The following is a 24,755-nucleotide window of genomic DNA, read 5'->3' on the forward strand; positions in this document are numbered from 1 at the left end:
CCAAGCAGTTTGGGGTTCATTACCTTGCTCAGAGGTGCTTGAGCAGGAATTTGAAAATTATTGATGCCTTTTAAATCCCCAAGATAATTTTACTAATGAGACAAAAGTCATGGATTTAGTCAAGATAAATCAAGTTAAAGGTACTAGTCAGTTTAATATTTTCTCATTTTCTTCTTGCTGTGATATGAATGTTATACAGTGAACGACAAACGTCACATTTCGTGTGATATCCAGCCACCAATCAGCCCTGAACACGTTGAGACAGTAGGGGGCAGTAATTGATTCTCGATGCCGTTAAGTTTTCACCTAAGAAGAAGTATAACGGAAGACGAACCGCAGGTTCTGTCACAAGCTCACAACAGAGTTGTCAGGAGTCCGTACTGTTAACCGGGTTCACCTCAGAGATAAACTACACAGTGGAATCATGTTCGAGAACTTCAGAGAAAGACTTCACATGGTGCAACAGGATTTAACGACAGGGTTTGTGAGATTTATGTCGATGCGTGTGACTTGCAATCAAATCGTATTGATATCACAACAAATACGACGCAGCAAAGTTTGCTCGTAGCAAAGTCACTTGGTCAAGAGTATAAAGCATAAAACGAACACATTTAAAACATTACGATCTGTTATGATCATTCGCTTTTTTGTTTTACTACCCAGGATTTGGTTTGTTACGGTTGATGTGCGCCATTCCTGTTTATTGCTCTCAGCTGACGAGCATGTGACGTCGGGTCAAGAAGGTGAAACAGAATGGAGCTTAACAGTTTGCTGGCAAATGCGAAGAAATTCCCTTAGCAATGTGTTTCAAGGGGAATGTCGTTGCTAAATGACATTAATTATGGAATGTATCACTTATGTACTTAAGCAGCAGTGCCCAGATGCCTAAATACTATGCCCGTTGGGGCAGTATTTCCTAACATATTTACATTTTGCCATCTAGTGAAAAAGGGGGATTTTGTCAGTATGTCACTATACATTGCTGACATAGATAGGCAAATTAAGATTAGTTTTCTAGTCATGTATGTTTAAACCATTCATTCATAATTTCAGTGAAGATGGATGGATGGATGGATGGATGGATGGATGGATGGATGGATGGATGGATGGATGGATGGATGGATGGATGGGTTCTTTTTGTCCTATTTTGTGGCACCCTGCGGTACATTATAGTAGCAGCGAGGGATTCGGAACACAGTCAATGACCCTCTCATCACCACTGTGTTGAAAATTTAACACATGGCACTAAACGTAGATGTATGCATAGAAATGTGAGCCACCTCTAGGAATTGTTAAACTAAGTTGTAGCGTGACATCATGCACGCTGTGATCATGATGCCTCTGATCTACTGATGAAAGAAGACTTTGACTATCTCTTCTTTCATCTATAACTGCTTCAAACGAGTTGTACATATGTATCGACAGTTATGATTTTATTATTGCCAATGATTTATGTGTATAAACCGTTTCCCCCCCTGTCTCAACAGCTTGAAAACACTTGGGGACAAATCAAAGGAATCCAAAAGCAGCAGCAGCAGCAGGAGGAAGTCCAGGTCAGTTAAAAAAGAAATGAAAATAACAACCGAATATAAATACAATCAGTATTTTGTTGCTGACAGGTAATTCTTTCTGCAAATTTTTCCAGTATTAGTAGTTGGGATGTCAAACTTTAAATATTCAAGAAAATTGTATGCTTTATGCCGAGCTGTGTTATGACAGTATTAAGTTTGATATATTTCTTGCTCAGGTATGAAGAAACTCTTCCTCATTTCGGTGCTGGACTAGACATCCTGAGCAGGTACTCACAGACAGACAGGCTGCACTGCACTGTATGATTTTTGTCTTTAGTATAAAATGTGTTATTTTAGGTACGAGGAGAGTTGGTTTCTGCTTCACAAAGAAACTAAAGACTGTGCTCAGGTTGCAGAGGTATGTGAAGTTCTTCTCTCTTTCTCACAGATGACACACTATTGTTTTATTTTCTCCCACTTCGATTCACGGTAACAAATTTGTCTTGTGAAAACGATGTGGATGGTAACCCTTAAAACATTTGGACTTAAATGGCTTAATTTTGCATTTTCATATCCTTAATAATCTGATTCGTCATACTATTTTGCTCCTCTCTGTCCCCTATTTAAGGCCATTGATGGGGACGTAGTGATGCTGTCGGCACACTGGGAGAAGAGACGATCAGCACTGACGCAGCTACAGGAACAACTCCAAAGTTTGCCTGCCTTCATCGGTGAACTTGACGCCATCACTACATCGATAGGTATCATATGCAGTTATCTATAGAAATATGGTTTGAGCATGTGTTCAATGTTCAGCTTATGTTCATGCGCTCACGCTGTAGTTGTCCTTCGAGTGTGCACATTTGTCATACTGTAGCGGAAGGTAGTCAGTCGTAACACCTGAGGACAAAGAGCACAGTAGTAGTACATGGACTGACTATTATTTTGAGTAGTTTCGGTTCAAGAATGTCTGTGTCCATGTGCAGCTCATCTGGAAGGTGACTTTGAGGAGATGGAGAGTAGGCTGGTCTTCTTGGAGACACTATGTTGTCAGTGTGAACAACAGACACTCAAACAGCAGCATATGGAACAATTGGAAGTCTTTAAGAAAAAAAAGAGGTATGTGCTTCATCAAACTTATTTTAATTTATATCAAGTTGCTGTACCTGAAAACTGTTAATTGCTTCACTTAACAATAAATTGCAACTTGAATTAATTGTAGCGACATCAAAAAGAAAAGTTCCTTTGTGTTTTATTCAGCTTTTTCCATCACTCTTTGTTCTCTGTGATGAAACAAAATTTGTTGAATGGGAACTTTTTGCATTTGTCTTTTACAGGCGAGAACTAGAGGCACTAGAAGGTGAGCTCCTTTACTGTTGCTTGACATGGGCACTGCTTATATCTTTGACTGTCATAAATATTATTTGAACAATATGTTTATTGCGGTAAAACTGAGCTGAAGTCTCTTTATTAAGGTGTAAACATTTTGACAGGTTAAACGAAAGAGACAAATTCAATGGAATGCTTGAAGAGTGAATTATAAATTAATGCTGTGTGTTCTAGTGGAACTGAATGCAGAGCACGCTCAGAATGTTGTAAAGCTAGAGCAGGCACGGCAGCAGAAACTGAGGGAACGACAGAAGGTCTTTGAAGAAGCCTTTAACCAAGATTTGGAGAAATACCGTTCCACTGGATATCTTGAGCACAGAGGTAAAAGTTCTATGGCTGAGCATGCTCTCTTTAACATGTTTTATGTTATAGTTTAGAGGCTGAAAAGGTAAAATTGGTAGAATTGTGAAGGCAAGTTGGATTTCAAATGCTTCATGTATATTGTGCCTCTTTGTATATACGACTGAAGATCCAACAGAAGCAGATGTGGTTGTTCTGGATCAGATGACCGTAACCAACCTATCAGACCAGGAAGCATTGGACAATTTCCTCAACTCTAGTGATGACTTTAGTTCTGGGTCGTCACTCACTTCAGGTAAGTCACTTACCCTGAAAAACTAATTAGCGTAATGGACCTGATCTAGAAAGTGGAAACTAGGCGATAATGCAAACTCCACTGCAGCAACCATTTCATTCAGCCCGGATTGATTTTAAGGCTGTGCTCATTTTTGCAAACCTGCAACTTTATCTCATGGTCGCACATACAACATAGTCATCAAGGATGGATAACTAGCAGAGCTGTTGAATGTGATTAACTGTGCTTGTCATCTTAACCAGGTCCAGACCCTAAGTCCGACTCCTCGGAATCCTTGAGCAGCCCATTGAGCCAAGTCCCTGACCTAGAAAACCACTCGCCAGACAGACGCTATGAATGTGTTCAAGATGGCGATGGCCTCAGTGAGGACAGTGATGAGCCTGTGGTGCAATTAGACGAAGAGGACATTCAGCCGGACATGACGTTGGTTGGCCTTCAGGATCTCGAACAAGTCAGGAGCTCCGATGACAGCGATTCTCCGGAGGATGTGCCCTGAGGGTAAACCTTGCAACCATGCCCTGAAATATCTCGAGGTTTAAACACCTAACCTAACCTTAAATGCCCCAAACGTGGACTTTGGACAACATGCTCAGCCAACGCAAGTCGGCTTTTGTTTTTTTAACCCGAAAACAATGCAATAGACAAATCAAAATTGCACCAAATGAGTGCCGAGCATGTAATTTATCTATGGATGTGTTTTTTGTCATTATGTTCAAATACATTTCTGTGACCAATGCTTTCTAAAATAGGGGAAAAGTAAGGACTCGTGTGAAGCAACAGTTAAGCCTCTTGTGGTTTAAAGCAAGCATATCGCAGTGACCACCACTCTGCAATTAAAATATTCTTAATTAAGGAACCAAATATGCTTCCATAGATGTCCCGCAATGTTAATTTAAAAATGTTATTTAAAGTAAATATGTCCTCAAGTCGGACTGAATCCATTTGCACACAATTTTGCTCCAGCTGGTTTGACAATTCATAAACAAGACAATCCTTGTGCTCATGTTCATGATAAATAAATGCCGTTTTTATTATATAATAATAATATATATAAATATTGAAATAGTTGTATTGCCCGAATTATACACATGTATTCATTCAGTATTTGTGGAGCACTGTAACTCCTCCTCACTAGTACCAGTTATGCTTAGCTGATAAATTATTTAGAAACCAATGTTATAAAGTTACAGTATATGTATTGACAATGAATCTTCCATCCACTGACTTCTTTAATCACTTAACCTCACTCGGGACATGAGATGTGACCTATCCCAGCTGACTTTTGGCAAGAGTTGGGGTACCCCCCCTAAAAAGTCTGCTGGCCAATCACAGGGTATATTTAACAAACAATCATTCACATTTATTTTTACACTGGGTCAAAATTCAGACTCTTCAATTAACCTTAGCAACATGTTTTGTGGATGTGGAGCATCTGGAGAAATTTTACACAAGCGCAGCAAGAGCAGACGACTTGAGTCTGGATTTAAAATCCCAACCTCAGAACTGTTAAGCAAACGTGCTATCCACTTGACAACCAACAAATTGAATCTTTTTTTTAATTTATTGAACTAATTGTATATAAATTGCTAATAAATGTACAGCACAGTATTCAATTTACCAAAGACAGCAATTGTCTTCCAAACTTTTAATAGGACATATGATTGTTCCTCATATCTTGCATGTGTGACAATGCGTTGTGAGAGCACTGTGACCTAATTGCTCCATGTTGGACTTCATTGAAGCTTGCACTGAATGTTTCTTCTTGACCTTATGCTGTTTTATTGAAACACCTCTCATTTTAGTGAACAGAAAAATTGTGGAACAATTCGTCAAGCACACTTTGTATGCATTCTGTTGGTAAACCAGGAATTAAATTACTTTAAAGCATTTATTTGTGTGTGGATGTGTACGTGTGTGTCAATAAAAACACTGAACGAATGGTCTCGTTTGCATTTCCGACTGGCTGCAAAAAATAGTAAACACTGATGAAAGAAGTAGAAAAGTCATCAACGGGATTTGAACCCGTGACGCAAAGAAATAAGAATAGCTATGAAGGCAGAGTCTTACCCGCTGTGCTATCATGACTCACAGCAAGTGAATCAGATAATGTTCAATATAGCCAACAACACTAAATTACCCAGGTACACCATCTGTTGGGGTTAGGGTTAGAGCTAGCGTGTAGCGAACAATTCGGTGAACGATTCGTTTGAACAAATCTTTTGAGGGAACGAATTCTTAAGATTCTCTTAAGAGCTGGAATGCACATCAGTAGTACAAAACAGTGCAGATGACTGAGCCAGGTCATAACAGCCGACTGGCTAGTGACACGGGCTCTCTCTCGGCAGAACCTGGTTCAATCCCAGGTGTGAGCACATACCTCAGGTTGCTTTTAGGATTGGGACCTCGCTTTGTATGCATTTGCAATCAAATGCAAGTATTTATGTGTAAATATATAAGGCGGCCCCGTCCCTAAGTTGACGGAGCAAACCAATGGTTTATGCCCACAGGTATCAAGCTCTAGTTTTTGGGGCCGCATTCCAACATATTTTCCAAGAGTCCCTCGTTAAGTGCAGGTGCGTGAAAAGTTTTAGCTCCTTTTGAACGTGAAAGTGGCTAAAACTTTTCACGCAGGTGTGCTTAACGAGGGTCACTTGGAAAACATGTTGGAATGCGGCTCCAAGGACTAGAGCTTGACACCTGTGACCATTGACCATGATATGTCCCTAATAAAGTGGCCTGTTATTAGGTACACTTGAAAATGGCGGTGTACCTAATGGAGTGTCCGTGTGATTCCCTCGTTAAGTGCAGGTGCGTGAAAAGTTTTAGCTCCTTTTGAACGTGAAAGTGGCTAAAACTTTTCACGCAGGTGTGCTTAACGAGGGTCACTTGGAAAACATGTTGGAATGCGGCCCCAAGGACTAGAGCTTGACACCTGTGACCATTGACCATGATATGTCCCTAATAAAGTGGCCTGTTATTAGGTACACTTGAAAATGGCGGTGTACCTAATGGAGTGTCCGTGTGATTCCCTCGTTAAGTGCAGGTGCGTGAAAAGTTTTAGCTCCTTTTGAACGTGAAAGTGGCTAAAACTTTTCACGCAGGTGTGCTTAACGAGGGTCACTTGGAAAACATGTTGGAACGCGGCCCCGAGGACTAGAGCTTGACAACTGTGACCTTTGACCATGATATTTCCCTAATAAATTGGCCTGTTATTAGGTACACTTGAAAATGGCGGTGTACCTAATGGAGTGTCCATGTGATTCCTTCGTTAAGTGCAGGTGCGTGAAAAGTTTTAGCTCCTTTTGAACGTGAAAGTGGCTAAAACTTTTCACGCAGGTGTGCTTAACGAGGGTCACTTGGAAAACATATTGGAACGCGGCCCCTCGAGGACTGGAGGTCGGCCCCCCTGGTTTCAGTGAAAAGTGCCACACCCGCCCTCACCCCCACTTTCTGATTGGCTGTTTGATCTGTGACGTCACTTGGACACTCCATTAGGTACGCCGCCATTTTCAAGTGTACCTAATAACAGGCCAGTTCATTAGGGAAAAATCATGGCCAAAGCTTAACTGAAAGTGCCACACCCGCCCTCACCCCCACTTTCTGATTGGCTGTTTGATCTGTGACGTCATTTGGATACTCTATTAGGTACACCGCCATTTACAGGTTTGTTTGAGAAGATTCACGAGTGAGTGACAGACAGCGTTGCTGCTATGCCAGTCGACACACGATATGCCGACATTGATGTTTCAATTTTGTATTTGTTGGATTGTAGTTGATGATGTTATTGTACCAAATATGTTTGTGTTTGAATTAAAGGTTGAAAAAAATCCGTTATGCCGACACTTATTTTGGAGGACATCAACTCATATAACAACGTAAATTCACATATTGTCATATAAAGCAGTTAACCAAATGTCTGATTTATATGTTTAATCAGCGAAACAAGGAATAAAACACCAGACAAGTTTTAACATAAACGTTTATTTAATTAAAAAAAAATATTAAAAGTAAATTTGGTTTAAGTAGTTCACGCCAGGAGACGCAACACGTTCACTGACTGATCCGTTGATGCACGGGAAGGCAGTTCAACCATTAACTCGTTCGCGAACGGGAAAGTTAGGATTCGTTCCCTCACTGATCCGTTCTCGGGATGAACTGGAAATGCAAATCATTCACTCGCAGATCCGTTCGTTGGAGAACGGGAAATGCAATTCACGACTCGTGCGTGAACAGGAAGTTACGTCATTTTCTTCTTCGTTTTGTTTTACGGCGAGGTGGCACCAGCTTTAATGCGCATTACCGACACCTACTGGTTGAAGTCATATGAGATGGGAAAAAACCCCGAATCACTTTAGGAAGTTATTCGTTCACTCTCGTTCACTGAAAAGATTCGTTCTTTTAAACGTATTGTTCACTCACGAGCCAACACTATCGTATGATAGCTGATGCCCATCAGGCAATGGTAACGTTAGGCCCCCCCAATTAACATGGACTGGTCAGATCAAAGCGTACCCTCGCCGGCTAATTTAGTGTTGTTAGCTATATTTAACATGAGCTTACTCAGTTGCTGTGTAGCACAGCAGTTAAACCTCTGCTTAGTAAGCTATTTGTATTTCTTTGCGTCACGTGTTCAAATCCCGTTGATGACTTTTCTATTTTTTTTTCAACCCTATGAGTGTGCGTGTGTGTGCGTACGCGCCCTGTTCATATACAAGAACTGTTTTTATCACATTTCATGTCATTCATACAGTCACTAATCGATGTAAACGTGTCACTTCAGGACTCAATTCAGTTGTAGTTATTCAGAACAAAACGAACATAGACACTAACCCAATCAAATGCTGCAGAAATTCATTTAATAGTGATGAGAAGATCTGGATGGATATGTGAAACAGACTAGTTTTCAGAGTACGAGTTGTTTCAATTTTTACATGGGACTTAAAATGTAATTGATCAAACAAATTATTACTTTATCACCTTACAGGTGAAGGTAACACAGATGAGTACTTTTATTATTTAATCTAGTCTTATTTACTTTTAAAGTAGTAGTCTAGCGTTCATAAACTGTCTTGAGTTGACTAAAAAGTATCATTTTTCCCCATGATGGCGTATGGATAACTCCTTTACATCATAGCAGCCCAGTGACCCGTTGAGAACTCCACATGTCTGAGGTTTGCTGCAGTGCGTCTTCTTACAGGACACCACCCCACCTTGGCATGCACACAGCTGATGGCAGTCCGGGTAGACGGTCTCACCTGACTCAATGTAGTAACCTTGGAAGCGGCACCCGCACTCAGCTAGTGCAACGCAGCGACCCTTGTGGAAAAAGACAAAAGCAATGAATGTTTGTATATTATCAATAATAATCACCAAAGTCCCCTACCTGGCTCAAAACATAACCAGGGATGCACATACAGCCCTCACTGGGTGGAGCTTTACATTCAACAGGTGCCGATAGAGAGGTGCAGCTGAGTGGACAGCCAGGAGCTGTGACGCTGTACATACTGTTGGCTGGACACTGCATCCCTGACACACACAATAAAGGTAAAAACTCTTCAGAATTTTTTTTTTCTTTTACACAACTGTAGTTACATTTCCACTAGTGATGAAGAGTTATTGCACTTACAGCAGAGTTGCCTTGTCCTCCACGACTTCACACAGCCTCCCTTCACCTGACACTCTTCTACATAGTTACTAATAATGTCACAGGCAGCTTCCTGTTTGCCATCCATCAGCATCATGTCATAGATACAGTCATCACGGAACTGCTTGGAATCCATTCGGCCTATGCAGTCAGCCAGGGGCCCATCCTCTGCTGTGATGATGTCACAAACTGATGTGTAGCTTGGTGGTTTTGTGTCAGGGTTGAGAGGCTGGGCACAGTCCTTACCTGACAGCAGAAGCACATTAGCGTCAATTGAGTTTTACATACTAGACCATTGTTTCACATTATTTCAGCAGCGTCAACCCTCACGTACCACGATGCTGACTTGATGTAGTTAAGTATCATGTTAAAAGTGTGTTTTTGAATAAGCACAACATAGAGTACACATATTAATGGATAGCTTACATTCTTTAGAGCAACCTGGACTATTGGCGACCCATTGGTTTACTCCAAACTCATTTGCAGTAGTAGCTGGCGTCCCATTGGGCAGCGTCAAGTCATCAGCGGGATTATCATTGAAGTTTCCACAGAGACCGCACATGGTACCATAATAACTAGTGGCCAGCTCCACTCTGACTGTACTTGCAAAGTCAAAAGACACCTACCATGCAGTAAAGAGAAATAATATTTTATAAAGACATATTTTATACTCACATCTCATTAATTGCAAAGACATTTCAGAATCAAGCTTTATTTTTGAGTATTCCAGAAGGTTTCCCTTACCTTTAGAAAGGTGGTTTCGAGGACAGCCAGTCTGTACCTACGATATACCTGAACCAGTGTTTGATTGGCTGAGAAGGGCAGAGCGTATTTAAGCTCGTCCACCTGCAGCGAAAAATCCATGCATAATTTAAAGTGTGTGCAAGTGTGTGTGTTTGTTTATGTGTGTATGTTTCTTACCAGCACTTTATATGGATAGTCCGCTGAGAATTTGTATGTGTTTCCAAAGACTTTTACAATCACCACCTTGGCATAGGACACTCTTTTGTTTCCACGATTGTTATTTTCCAGGTTTACCTACATTTTACCAAACAGACAGACCCACAATAGTGAAAAACAGAACAACAACAAAACAACCATGATTAATGTACAGTACCTCAAAGTGTTGAAGACCTTCAGCATTTTTACACACAGTGGCCAACCGGTACACACAGTTGCCCTGAAAGTCAAATTTGAATCCATCAAAAGTGTAGAAGTGAGGATCTCCCCGTGCAGAGCAAGTCTTGAAGCTGATCGGATAACAGTCCTGGACTCCATCCACAATTTGGCACTGTTCTCCAGATCGACACCCCTTTGGCTTGCATTGTACTGTTTGCGTCGCAGCATCACACACACATTGTTCTTTGCACTGCGAGTCTGCCCAGAACACCTCACCCGGCAGGTAATAGTAGCCGTTAAGGTTACAGCCACAACCTTTCTCCTTTTCAACACACCTGGAAAACATCAAAATGGATATCACAGGGCATTATTCACATGCTACTGACTGATAAACCAGTCGCTCTTCTATTTGAATTCGACAATAGAATGAACTTCAATTGGCTTCCTAATTGGCTATTAATCTGATTCACACATCACTGAAGATTGATTTAGATCAGGGATTGTCAACCGGTGCTCCGCGGCCGTCTAGTGGTCCGTGGCGATATTGTAAGTGGTCTGTGAAATTGGAAAATTATTGTAACGTTTTTAAACATAAAAATGAGTAATTATTTAGACTTGATTTATTTTCCAGCTAATTTTGTCAATCATTTACTCATCCATGTCAAATGTAGTTGAGATTCCCAAAATAGACATATAGATGCAAATAAATAGCCTGTATAGGTCTATCCTTCTTCAGTGCAAAATAAAATAATATTCCGCCAAAGCAGTGAGTTGCTTCTTGGTTATAATGGTAACGAAAACCCCTGATTTAGATAACTGTGCTACTATAAGAAATAACTATTAAAATTAGGGCAGATGTTTTAAATTAGGTCACATTATCACATGGTAATGTAAAAAATGGAACAATGTTTGCAATAACCCATTTCGGCTGAGAACGTATCCCTGGTCACAGAAGCAGCCCTCAACGCAGGCTTGGTGACACACTTCTGGCTGAGCACCACAGCTGGCTGGACATGCTGGGCCACACACCTCATAATGACTGTTTGCTGGACATTCAATAGCTGTGGGCACAGAGACAAAACTTGGAATAGCTTTCTTGGGGAAGATGCTTGATCTGCACTTATTAAAGATTTTTGTGGGGTTAAAAAAATAAAAATAAATTCAGTGCAATAATAATGGACATCAATCTTTTCCAATTTTTGCTCTTCACAAGCCGACCTCTTCAAATTGAGTACATGTGAAAAACTCACTGCAGTTGGCCTGTTGTCTCCATGGCAACACAGGAGCTCCAGCTTCCTGGCACTCAGCAAGGTAATTGCTCAAGGACTCACACAGTACTTCATGTCGTCCTGCATTGACACAGACATCGTACAAGCAGTCCGACACAGCCTCCCCGACTGGCACGCTACCATGGCAACGGGAAAATGGGCCCTTTTTATTGCCAAGGATCCCGCAGAATTCAGGACCGGTGTATCTGAAGTAGGAATAAATTGACATAAAGGGTTTGTTTTTAAAAATAGCCCATATTTTTTAAAAATACTACATGTTCATTTATTTTGTCAAATATATATCGATTTTTTGCCAAGCTTTTGTTCACAGAACATGCTGCAATCTGCTGCAATCTGCTGTATGTTACCTTATGCGGTCCTCTTCAGAGCATTGAGGACACACTCCATCGCAGTAATGGTAACAGAATGGGTCGCCATCATGCACGCTCCACGTTCCTGCCCAGTCTGTCACATTGACTGCAGTGCGGCCTCCAGGAGTTGTCATCTCATCATCCTTATTGCCATTGTAGTTGCCACAAAGCCCAGCCACATGGCCATAATAGCTGCTGCTTAGGGAAACCATCACCAGTGTAGACCAGTCAAATGTGACAGTGACGCCAATATCACTTTGTAGGATGCCTCTTACTCCTGACTTGGTTATAGAAATGCTGCCTTCATCTAAGAAGACTGGGAGACCAGTCTTAATACCGTCAACCTAAAGGATGAAAATAAAAAATAAGCTAAAGGAGTAGCTAACCTGACCAGGTACCAAATGTGACATCTATATGATCGTCATGATCTAAATAAAAATGTTGCAGGGTGCCAGCCAATTATGAAACATTCAGACAGAGAAGAAAGACCAGTCACCAGACTTTGACGTTTGAATCACAGCATAGCAGAAGGACAACAGGTAATTAAATCTTGGATGGTTTTACAATCATCCAGTCACTCCTTGTCACCTAGAGGGTTCTCAGCAGATGTTCTCTTTGAAAAACTGAGAACCCTGTGCATGGCGCTGAAAAGAAACCTAATACTTTACAGTGATTTTCTCCAAATTTTACCTCCAGACTTACCAATACAAAGCCTCTTTCATCTCTTGGAATGAAGATAGTATAGCCCAACAACTCCACAGTGGCCGAACGCACAAAGGAGCCTTCAGAGTTCCCACGGAGCTCATTTTTGGTTGTCACAGTTACCTCTGGCAGGGAGGGGTCAACACCTGGTGAGGTTGAAGTAAGTTTCATTTTAACAGGTGAGCTCTAGAAGTAAAAACAACCCCTACCATTTAATTGAATTATAGACCTGTGGTATTGACAAGAACATATGTGCAAGTTCCTTGGAAAGAGTAACTCCAGCCATCAAATGTTGTGTAGTGTGGGTCACCAAAAGCCCAACATAGAACATTCGTGTCAGGCACGCACACTCCTTGACCTTCTGATACTTCACAATGCTCTTTTGCTCGGCACACAACCTCAGCACAGGGGTCTGCAAATAAGCAAACGTTAACACAGTCAGGGCCTACAGAATTTGGATTTGTTACTAATCAGTTATGCTAGTGACATTGTGCACCTTGTTTCCATGGGTTGACAACTGAATATGTTAGCTGACTGACTTCATCACTAACCTGTGGGGAAGCAGCCCATCGTCCCATCTTTCGTGGTGCACTCTTCCCCCTCCTGGCAACTTGTGGGCTTACAGGTGAACTGACCAGACTGGCAGATACAGTGCTCAGAACATTCCTCCTTTAATACCGGGGTATCTGACTGTAAAAAGAAATTTAGTGGGGGCTATGGTCAAAATAATGTAAAATATATTACACACAATAATTCTATTTTTACATTTCATCAACCACACTTGGCCTCAACTAAAAAAGTTAGGACATTGTTGACATTGTGTTTGGAAAAAAATCATTCTGAGGTTGTTTGATATGCCACCACATTCTGCCTCGTATTTTTATCTTCAGATTTGACAAAGGCTCATTTAGGAGACACAAAGTCTAATGTCTTCTTGCGTTTTAGGTGGTTGGAATCTTCTCTTCTGTCTTTGAGCTTTCTCATAACCTTTCTTTCATCCAGACCTGAAAAGGATAAGACTTGTTAGATGAAAATGACCTTATAATAGTGTCCGTCCACTACGCAGCCACATTTCTCCACAGGCACACAACGATTTCCATCTGACATGAGTCCGTCGTCACACTGGCAGCCCTCTTGACACACTGGACAGGGATCGGACCTCTCCAGAGAGGCACAGGTGGATGAGCAGGAGGAGGAGCACAGCTCATAGTGACTACCTGCTAGACACTTCAGAGCTACAGTGAGAAAAAACAAACAAACACCAAATGACCTTAATATGACGGATACAATTGTAACATTGCTGGTTAATTTAGGAAAATGTTGGAAAATAATCAAATGTTGGAATGATTTGCATGAAATGTGATGTTAAGAAAATTACACTTATAATAATTCAAAATCTATAACTCCCGGTAGAAAAAAAAAACCAGATTGAAGTAAATTGCAATCTTGTGACGGTATTATTGTTGTAATCAACACCAAAAATGGCTAAAAAAAAATCCAATAAAAAAATCAAACAGGTCTTGAGGGTTAAGAAATACTTAACACCTGAATTTCACATTATAATACCAGCAAGCTTCAACAGTTTACATCAGACTCACGACAGAAGGTGTCACTCCTCCATTTGCTAATCTTTGTGCCAGCTAGTTGGCAGGCGCGGACATAATTCTGAATGTGTCGACACAGAACCTCCTGGTCTTTTTCTTTTGAGGACATCTCCCTTGAAATAAAAAGATGATTTGAATATTCAGTAACCATGGTACCAACTTAGGTTCATCACCTTACTGGCATATTAGATGTTAAGTTGTTAGCAGATTTCCAAACCTGACGCAAGAGTCAAAGTTAGGCATTGGAGACACTGTGGCATGGCATCCTGAAAATGGCCCATCTTGATCTTTGATGATGTCACAAGCCTTTTCAGCTTCTGGGGTCGTTTGTCCATTTGGGTCAGGGCAGGAAGAACTTGCACAACCTGTCTCACAGGTCACATCATCCTTTTCTACGACGGAAGCGGAAACATTTGCCGGCTTTCCTTCCTCCGACGCCAGGTCATCTGATGATTTGTCATTGTAGTTGCCACAGAGACCGGATGGTAAACCTTGATAGGTGGATGGGATTTGTAACATGATGCCTGCTACAGTGTCATAGGTCAACTTTAGATCAAAGTCAGTTTCTATGATGATGTTGATGCCATTCTGATACGCTTGCACCTTTCCATCTGTCAGTGATGCAGGTAGGGAGACAGCGATGCCATCAACCTGACGTGCACAAACACACAGGGCACATCAAAACTTATCTTGCCACTTCATGTGACTAAGCTAGTTTGAATTAGCAATGTTTTGTGAAGCCATACCTTCATCTCCCAAACAACCCCAGTCTCCATGGTGATCTCCACATCATACACTCGGAGCTCAACACTGCGAGAGACATAGCCATCTTTGTTGGTTTGTTGCTGAACCAACACCGAATAAGATGCCACGTGTTCGCCCGCATCCACCTCTGAGAACTCGAATAAGCAATTTCCCAACAGAGAATATGCCTAAAAAAAATACAGGTCATCATTGTAAGAAAAATTAGTAACTTACTCTTTATAATAAAAACACTTCTTTACCTTCCCATCAAAAGAGAGAACTGATCTAACGCCGAAAATAGAACAGGAAGCGATACTTTTGGGAGAACAAGAGGCCACGCCGTCTGTCACCACACACTTTTCATTATGCAAACAGTGGAACTCAGGATTACATTGTACTTGTCCATTGTCTCCACAGACACACTGAGTGTTACATGATTCTCCAAGATAGAAAACCTAAGAGAGGAGGACAATTGGGTAAACGTCAGCGACAATACATGGATGTTGTAGCAAAATGAAACGGATGCAGCACTTACCTGCCCACGTTGATAATACTGTCCTTCATATTGACAGCCACACTCCGCGAGAGGAACACACTTGTCATGGCTCAGCATAAATCCATCGTCACACACACAACCCTCAATGCAGGGGGCGCTCTCATCGCAGCCTTCGGGGGTTGTGAGACCATTGCAAGTAAGCTGGCAAGTTGAGGCACACACTTCGTAGTGACTGTTTGGACCACATAATGGAGCTGGCAGAGAAACATACACAAAAATGATATAGCGGAATGAGTGGTGTTATTGAATGGAGAATATTAATATTACAAGGATATTATGTGTATTTATTCTGTCAGCCATGAGTGTTTCTTTGAGTGAGTGCAGGCCTTACGACAAAACTCCTGTGTTCTCCAAGTCTCCACTGTAGCTCCTGCCTCCTGGCAAGAGGTGCTGAAAGCTGAAAGGCTGTTGCACAGAGCGGAGGCATGGCCTTGGTACATGCACAAATCAAACACACAATCTTCGAGGAAGCCAGAGTGCTCAATTTTGCTGTGACATTCGCTGTATGGAGAGAGGAACAGAAACATGACAATTGTATAGAAATATGTGGGAGGCAGATGGGCTTTGCCACATGTCATCTTTTATTTCAACATGAAATAATCTACTAAATGTGACGTCAACCAAGTTTCATCTAAATTCTACATAATTTAATAATATTCATCTTACAAACAAAATGAAATAATTGCTTTCCAATTACACGTTAGATTTAAATGAAACAATATATTATTTTGGGAGTGTGCTGGCATTAGATGCTTTAAGAATAGAGCTCTTACCTGAAAGGTCCAGATTTGTCTGCAATTATGCCACAGTAGCGCCCCTGCTGGTAACGTAGTATCTGTGCAGGCTCACACTTTGGGCATTTATTATCAGGGCAGTCACTAGTGCAGCCAGAGTTTCCTCCAACCTGAACACATAAATAAATAAAATGAAATAAAATAAAATAAAATAAAATAAAATAAAATAAAATAAAATAAAATAAATAACTGAATGAATGAATGAACGAATAAATAAATAAATAAATAAATAAATAATGCCATCACCTATGACACCCATGTTATTTACTTATGCTTTATCCATTTTTTTTTGCATCACTTGTCATATTGTGATCCAGTAATGTCAATTTTTTTTTACTTATACACACCTTCCAGCTGTGGCCAAATGCATTAATATGTTTGGCCTGTGTGCCATCAGGTTGCAGCAAGTCATCATCAGGTTTCCCATTGTAATTTCCACATAAACCTGACAGAGAACAGACGTTTAAATCACAAATCCTCCATTATACACTGTCTCTGGAAAGTACTGATGACGAGTGACACCCATTTATAGTTCTTACCGGTTGTAGCAGAAGCATATGAACTGGGAAGCGTCAAGCTAACATGGCTGTTCCAGTTGAACTTGAGAGTCAAGCCAAAATTTGTTTTCACAATGCCAAAGTAACCTTTGCGGAAGATGGAAAGCTTCCCATCCTCTGTGATGTAAGGTAAATTGATGGAGCGGCTGTTAACCTGCAGAAGGAAGAGTATCAAATCAGACTGGATCATCATATAATGTCTACAATGAAATATCCAGGCTTGATACTGATGCATCACAAAAAAATAAAAATAATGAATGCCATGGCATTGTGCTCTTTCAGTGTTGTGGAGAAGTGACAATCAGGCTTACCAGTATTTTCCCTTGATCATCACGACTCATGCTGACCGTGGAGCCAAGCACAGTAAGAGAAACAGACTTGACAAATGACACTCTCTTATTACGTCCTCTGTTCTCGGTTTGGACAAGAACCTGGAACGGTAGCAGGCCCTGTTTTGAAGCCTCATCGTGTTGCGATAGAACATAGATGCAAGTGCCCTGGAAATCAAATCTCCGATTGTCAAAGGTTGTGTAGTGGGGATCTCCAACAGCCTGGCATGTGGCATATGATACTGGGAAGCAATCTCTTACGCCCCCTTTCAAGGCACAGTGCTCGTTCTTCTTGCAGGTAACTGATGTGCACTTCAGCAGAGAAGCAACAGAAGGAAACATGAATAATAACAATAATCACATAAATAGCATCATGTATCAATATAGTTTTGTCAGAGAGTCTAACTATTTCTATTTACTACAAAATAATACCTTGACATTGCCACTGTGGCACTGGCATCTGGTAGTACAAGTGTTGTCGGCCCAGAAAGTGCTGTCTGATGGGTAATATTTGCCCTGATGCTGGCAGCCGCAGCTTGACTGAGGAACACAGCTGAAGAAGACACAGAAAAAGCATTGCAATAATTGTCATTTTTTTGACAAAAAATATTTTTTTGCCTTAAACATCTCATCAGGATGCTGGCTATTCTGCTAAAATTGTCTACATACATTCTTAATTTAACAGATCTTTCAAAACTACCTTTGAAATGAAATTATTAATAAATCAAAAGAAAATGGTTCTGGGGGGTTTTCTGAAAAAAAAAAAAAAAAAAAGAAAAAATGACTTGGGTCATTTTTTTAGAAAGGTGATAATTTGATAATTCCATGTCTGATACACAATGCTCTCTTGACTTACAAGTTTAATTGGTTTCATCACCATGATCATCATTCAATTTATATAAACTAAAATAAATACAATCGATACGTATTCCCCATTGTTGATAAGTGAAATGCCATGAATCTCAACTGGCCTGTTTGTTTCCTGTTTAATAAGTAGCATGTACAGTACTGTGAAGTATGACAACATCATAAAACATTCTAAATAGTAAAATAAAATGTAAAGAAATTCTATTGTTTTTAAGTGTATTGTTTTATTGATGATCGCGATTGTCTCTCCTTGTGTTTTAATTTTCTATACTTGTTTCAAGACCAAGCTCGAGAGTTAGAAAAAAAAAAAAAAAGCGTGTGAAGTCAATGTTCCAAGTTAACCTGGAACGGCATTTTCATTTACCTGTCTCCATTAAGCACGAGTCCTGCATCACACTGGCATCCCTCCACACAGGGCTCAGTACATTGCTTTTCATTGTCTGTGGTCCCACAGGAAGGAGGACACGCTGAGCCACATGCCTCATAGTGGCTGCCTGCTGGACAGGAAAGAGCTGGCAAGAGAAGAATGCAGATCATGAAGAACGGTGTTGAAAAAATATCCAAATCCGATTTGCTCTGAATGATATCCTGCACGACATGGCTGTCTGTCAAAGGTCAAATCAATGCATGGATCTTTTAGCTGAGGTCCTTTATTTCTTAAAAGTGAAAGTGAATTTTTTTCTCCACATTAATGTTCTATGCACCCCTACGAGTTTAAACACGGCATTCTGACTTACGACATTTCGTGACCATTCTCCACTCGGGATTGACCTTCACGCCCTCTGACAGACAGGCATCATTGTAACTCTTCAGGTTATCACAGAGAATCTGTCTCGCACCTGGAAAGCCACACAATCAAATCAGCATATTTTTTTCCCCATTATATAAATTATTCTAATACTTGGACAAAAATTAGAGGAAGATATAATTTTTTTTGCTTACCCTTATTGATGCAGACATCGTAGATACAGTTGTCTAGGTAAAGAGACGGGTTGACCACTTTGTGGCAAGATGAAAACGGTCCATCTGCCTGTGTTAGTATGCCACATTGTTTGGGATGACCAAAGTAGGCCTGCTTGTCTGGTGAACATGTGGGGCACCGCCCACCACAATTATCATTACAGAAGAGATCGGGATCTTTTATTTTCCACTGCTGGATCATCTTCAGCACAGCTGATAGGCGAGACCCTGCAAAATTCAAATTACAAACTGCTTTTTTTGATTGAAAGATTTTTAGTGAGCAGTGTACGAGAAGAGATCTTGATTTTCTGTTGCATCATAATAACACATTTAATGTTTTGTTGTTTAAATCCACAATAAAATAAGACACTCATGTGGTTAACATGAATAGAATGGAACTAAGATCCAAACATTATGGGAAACCACATGTTGCATCTTTTCAGGAAGTATTGCAGTTCTTATGACTGAAAAAAAAAATTGTCTTTCTGGTAGTCAAATTAATCTCTCTTTTTTTTAATATAATTTGTGTAAATTTGCGTGCGCTTGATTCTAAATTGCATTGCTGCCATTCTTGGTCAGGAGCTTGGAATGGAAATCTTTGACGTCAATGAGACCAAATTGATTAAATAAATGTTAAATCTCTTATTGGGTGAAGTTCAGTATTTTTGTTTTTACTGTAATGACTTGCATGAATCATCCAATTTGATGATGATGGCAATAAATGAGTTACTACAGCAACTATCCACCCACATGCACACACGTTCCGAGTGCAGAGTTGCTACTGGTTACCGTTTGGCTCGGGCAAATCATCTGTTTTGTCTCCATTATAGTTCCCACAGAGGCCTCCGAGGTGTTTATAGTATGACGATGGCACTGTGATGTAAAGCCTCATGTTCCAGTCATATTTCACAGTCAGACCAAAGTCAGTTCTGAGGACAGCGTAGATCCCGCTACGCTTTACAGTGATCCGCCCATCTAATAGCATGACCGGTAAGTACTGCAATTCACCATTTACCTGTAAATAATAATGAACAATAAATCACAATCGTCTTTTTTTTTTTTTTTTTTTTACTTTAAATAAACATTAGTAATAGTTTTAATGAATATCTCTTGAGTTATGAATTTACCTGAACTTGTTTTCTGTGTTTGCCAATAATAATGGTTTGCTGGTAAACAGAGACCGTGACGGTCCTCACAAAGGAAACCCACCGATTACCTCGGTGGTCATTCTTGGTGGTCACAGTGAAAGGCGCAAGGCCCGACACCTTCTCTGCAACTGTTGCCATAATATACGTGCAGGAACCCTGGAAGAAATATCAGCCACACTAAAACTAAAACCATCATAATTATCAATACGTGTTGTGGTTTTAATTCCCCAGCTTTGTTAAGCCAGAAATTTTATACTTAATGTATATGATGGTAGTGTCCTAAGCGTACCTGGAAGTCATAATGTCTGCCATCAAATGTCAAATAGTGCGGGTCACCAAGGGCATGACAGGTTGCTTTGGATGCAGGCACACATCTTCCATCCACACAATTCTCCATTTCTCTGCATTTGACATCTTCACAGGGATCCTTAGGTGGTGGCGGAGGAGGGGTTCCTGCAACACACACAAAAGTCAGATGTTGACGTACAGATACAACTCAGTCATTCTCTAGAGCGGCAAATCTGGATTTTGTGTTAGACTTTGCATCTTAATCTGTCTGTGTGTGAGTCCTGTGCACCTGCGGAGCAAACTCCAGCCGTTCCATACGCTTGCCGATCTTTGCCACCATAGACGTAAACAGCCATACGTGTGTCACCTTCCACTGTCACATGACTCTTCTCTGACCCCACCGCCACATTAGACCACACCCACTGTTGATCTGACTTGAAGCTATTCCACTGAGGTGACAGGCAGCGTCCTTTGAAACACACTTTCACACTTGATGAGCCCTCTCGCTCTGACAAAATGGCCACAGTGCTGGGGAGCCCATTCACGGTCTCCACGGCCCAGCTAGTGGAAAACTTGCAGGTGGGGGTCAGCGACATCAGAAAAGGGGCATGTGGCTTATTGTTGCTAAGAAGGAGCACCATGACTTTCTTGTTGCTTTTGACAACTAGAGGATGTTTGTTGATCAGTTCCTGGTAGGTGACGAGTCCAGCTGTCTTCAGCATCCTGTTGGCACATTTAAATACATTTTTTAAAACACACACACAGAAAATGTCTATTCTGAGAAAGTACATTTATCAACGTGATCTACAAATTACTAGAGGAACAATGATCACTTCATCCTGCTAAATCTTAAGCAATGGCTTAGTTCAAACACATTCAACAAAAAGTCAATAGCCTGGAAAAGTGACAATCATTTTTGAATTTTGCTTTTATCTTGTATTTTTTCTTCTGCAATTGTAATTATCCTTTTTGAAGAGATTGAGCAAGCTCTATCAAACCACCTTATGTCCATTAGTTGCTGAAAATTCACCTATATTCTGAGGCCAGAATTGTTTTGGCTCTATCTGTGGGTATTTTGGTACCATTGAAGCAATTTAAACTAAGTAGAGGAGCTTCATTTAGACAAAAGTAGTCATGTACCACCATCTTGTGGCATTAACAGACCACTATAAACACTTGCGGTTTACCGTGGTTACAATATGTCTAATTTGCAAACTTGACTCATTCTAGTTGGTATAGAACATTTCGAAGTATTTAAGAGATTTGGTAATATTTAACTCAACTCTTTGGATGCTGAATGATGACCTCTCTGCAATGTGAGCTCCGTGTTGTCTTCAGCAGCTACTATCACGGCCCAGTTTGTGGCCTGGTGGCTTCCTGTACTGGGCACCATGTAGTATTTACCCAGACTGGCCACAGGGGGAAGCTGTTCATACACATGTTCACATCCCAAACCCATTGACAGACACTGGTGACCTGCTACGACAGCTACAGGAAATTTAGACCGAACGAGGCCTGTCCAAGTGCTGTGACTCCGTACGAGATAGGACGCAAAAGGTTCAAGGGTAAAGGTCACTGGTTTCCCACTTTGCCAACGCCCCCCACCTCGTAGCAGCACGTCAGCGCTCGGTAAGATGGTGATGCAGTTTGGGCGGTCACCATTAACAATGGCCAAGAGCTTGTCCATGCAATGTGAGCCTCCTCGCGGCGTGAACACTCGGTACTCTGTTCCGAGCGCTGCTGTTGGAGAAACCACCGTTCCATCTCCTGTCTTGCTGCGCCGGTTGAAAGAAACCACCGAGATTTCAGCACTGGATGAAATTCGAACTGCTGACTTTTGGCTAATGAGTTGCTTCTGCAGCTCTGCTCCAAGTGGCAAACAAACCCAACGGCTTTCACCTGATGACAGGGTCAGCTTCAAGGAGAAGTCCACAGAAGCCACCTGCAGGTCAACAAAGAAAGCTTAAAGGGGAATACACTACCAACAAAAATTGACTCCGCAGTATTTCTGACCTGAATGTGGACATTAGCAGCGGAGTCCATTGCTGTCAAGACCAGTTGGAGTTTATGGTCATTTCCAGAAAAGATTATCTGCCAGAAGTTAGACTTCTGATAGTTAGGAAGAAATGTTGTGATGAATTCCTTTCCTGTCGAACACCCATGACATACTGGAGAGGCACACAAACGTTAATACATTAGTTACAGTCACACGTGTTGATACGTGTTTACTGGTAATACCTGGTAATAGCATAGCCGCAGCCAAACACATGAGGAGATGCATCTCCATGGCTGAGAAATACAACATGGAAATAGTCAAACATGTAAACATCAAACTTTTAAAACATTGTATGCATTTTTGGGGTTACTAAGGTTAAACATACTATATCTGAATGTTGTGAGGCTTTATAAGGATTGCTTGTATAAAATAATGATCGGACCGAAATAATTCTAATATTAATTCTGGAACCGAGTAGATATCATTATTTCTTCTACAAACTGGCATTCGGCAAAATTAGAATTAGAATTAAAAAAAGGTTCAACGTCAAACATGGATTTAAGTATGCATTCTAAGATGCATTTGTCAGTCCAAACAATGCACAAATCCCTTAAGTAATTTACAATTCAGTATACAATACACAATAATAATAAATGTATTAATAAAGTCATTCTCGAGATATTGATATTGTCCAAATAAGACGAAACACTGTATATGAAGAGCTCTTTAAAAACACAGATCTGTAGAAAAATATTCAGACATGCAAATTTACCTTTGATCAATTTAAAATAATTACCTCACTCAGTCTGAACATGCTCAATAAAGAATAATAAAGTTTATACTCTACATAGTGAATCACATTCCAAAATTGATTTTCTTGAAATGTTACTTTTTTTGGGGGGTTTTGAAAATAGCTCTTCATACTATGTGTGGATAGGATTGCTTTAAGAATGAAAAATAAATGCTATATTCCATCCTTATTAATACAGGTCACAATCGCCATATATAGGAGAAAATAAATTTTTACTATACCTGTAGCTGGCCATGTACTGTGAAAAGGTAGGGCGGAGGTGGGACACTTATATGAGGGACATCGTGAGGGAAAGACAGAGAGATGTGTACAGAGAAAATCAACTTGCCGTCAAGGCTGAATGAAAAGTATATTGAATAATGGGGTGTTTTTGTTGCACTATGGTTAGGAATAAAAGGAAAGGTGGCGCCTGTTCAAGACATTTGATTCATCTAATCAGCTGGAGCTGACTTTGGGCATTAGACAGGTTACGCTCAGAACTGAAAAGATAACATACTCAAAAAAATATACATATATTGGAAATAGCTACAGACTAATACATTTCCACACATTGTATGTACAGTACATCCTTGCTTGAAAGTTAAAGCGTAACCACTCCCAAATGACACCGCTGGCAGTTTCCAGAGAAAATGATGTGATGACAGTTTCTTTTCTGTAAGCAAAACAGCAAGACGCATGATTGACAGAGGCATACAATTGCATGGTGATAATATGCATACTCGTTTATTTAGCTAATATTTGACCAGTCAAGGTTGCATGCTGACAGTAACACCAATTTCATTGTAATTGAGCGGTAGCATACACCTTTGACTGTTAACCCTTCAATCACAAAGACAATCATTCACACTTATGGGGGGGTTTGTAATTAATTCACTTTACCGTTCATGAATGTTTTTGGACTCAAGGTGTACCTGGATAAAACACAGAACAGGTTAACTGCACATAGAGATTTTGAAGCATTACTGTCGTGTAGGTGTAGTGTAAAGTCAGATCGGCACGTACACGCTTGTGCAAAAAAAAAAAAAAAAGCACGTTTGTACTCGGGGAGCTGTCTTCCAACCACAATAGTCCAGTTGACTGATTTAATGCCCTCAAAATAAAATGACCTGAATGAATGACAAAATTTGCACGCTTACCCACAGACCAGGATGCACATAAACCATAATTGGATTTACAAAAAAAATATTTTGAGATGTGATTATAACGCAAGTTAATAAACTTTAAGATTCCTTTACCATACAAAATAATTTATTTACAATGAGCACTTATCCAACTGTAAAATAAATCAGAATGAAACGGTAGGCTAGTGGTGTTTAACAATAAACTCTCAACGTGGCAGCAGCAACGGAGATTTTTAAAACAATATGGACTAAAGGTGGAGATGAGTGAATGCCGAACACATTTATAGTGTGCACAAGTGTATCAACATTCTGCTTAGTAAGCACTGAAGTGGCATACATAATTTTAGATGGTCACATTATGTCATTTCACTGATCTAATTA

General features: G+C 40.5%; 2 protein-coding genes across 3 annotated transcripts; one reads left to right on the forward strand and one right to left on the reverse strand.

Moving 5' to 3' along the window:
- Positions 1–303: 303 nt before the first annotated feature.
- Positions 304–5,433, forward strand: dtnbp1a (dystrobrevin binding protein 1a). The gene is made up of 10 exons (XM_049730137.1): positions 304–480; positions 1,488–1,553; positions 1,748–1,798; positions 1,869–1,929; positions 2,140–2,272; positions 2,498–2,630; positions 2,849–2,871; positions 3,075–3,221; positions 3,370–3,495; positions 3,738–5,433. The coding sequence occupies exons 1-10, from the start codon at positions 425–427 to the stop codon at positions 3,989–3,991; spliced, it is 1,050 nt and encodes a 349-aa protein (XP_049586094.1). The 5' UTR covers positions 304–424; the 3' UTR covers positions 3,992–5,433.
- Positions 5,434–8,334: 2,901 nt separating this feature from the next.
- On the reverse strand, positions 8,335–24,698 carry LOC125974788 (IgGFc-binding protein). 2 transcript variants are annotated; one of them, XM_049729598.2, is made up of 37 exons: positions 24,133–24,698; positions 23,475–23,905; positions 22,685–22,735; positions 22,460–22,614; positions 21,730–22,388; positions 20,736–21,169; positions 20,448–20,611; positions 20,138–20,314; positions 19,800–20,025; positions 18,993–19,238; positions 18,788–18,889; positions 18,415–18,562; positions 17,616–17,736; positions 17,166–17,495; positions 16,837–17,008; positions 16,645–16,742; positions 16,277–16,407; positions 15,835–16,004; positions 15,483–15,697; positions 15,208–15,402; positions 14,950–15,135; positions 14,421–14,854; positions 14,198–14,316; positions 13,638–13,834; positions 13,151–13,289; positions 12,829–13,011; positions 12,600–12,745; positions 11,895–12,241; positions 11,509–11,732; positions 11,178–11,319; positions 10,257–10,593; positions 10,061–10,177; positions 9,884–9,985; positions 9,566–9,761; positions 9,122–9,385; positions 8,879–9,021; positions 8,335–8,811 (listed from the first exon to the last, which is right to left on the reverse strand). In XM_049729598.2, exons 3-37 carry the CDS (start codon positions 22,731–22,733, stop codon positions 8,584–8,586), a joined length of 7,296 nt encoding a protein of 2,431 aa, XP_049585555.1. In that variant the 5' UTR covers positions 22,734–22,735; positions 23,475–23,905; positions 24,133–24,698; the 3' UTR covers positions 8,335–8,583. The 2 variants fall into 2 exon arrangements, with proteins under 2 accessions (XP_049585555.1, XP_049585554.1); XM_049729597.2 differs by lacking the exons at positions 23,475–23,905; positions 24,133–24,698 and having other exon boundaries at positions 22,685–23,157.
- Between the last annotated feature and the right edge of the window lie 57 nt (positions 24,699–24,755).

Source organism: Syngnathus scovelli, chromosome 9, assembly GCF_024217435.2.
Source record: "Syngnathus scovelli strain Florida chromosome 9, RoL_Ssco_1.2, whole genome shotgun sequence".
NCBI lineage: Eukaryota > Metazoa > Chordata > Actinopteri > Syngnathiformes > Syngnathidae > Syngnathus > Syngnathus scovelli.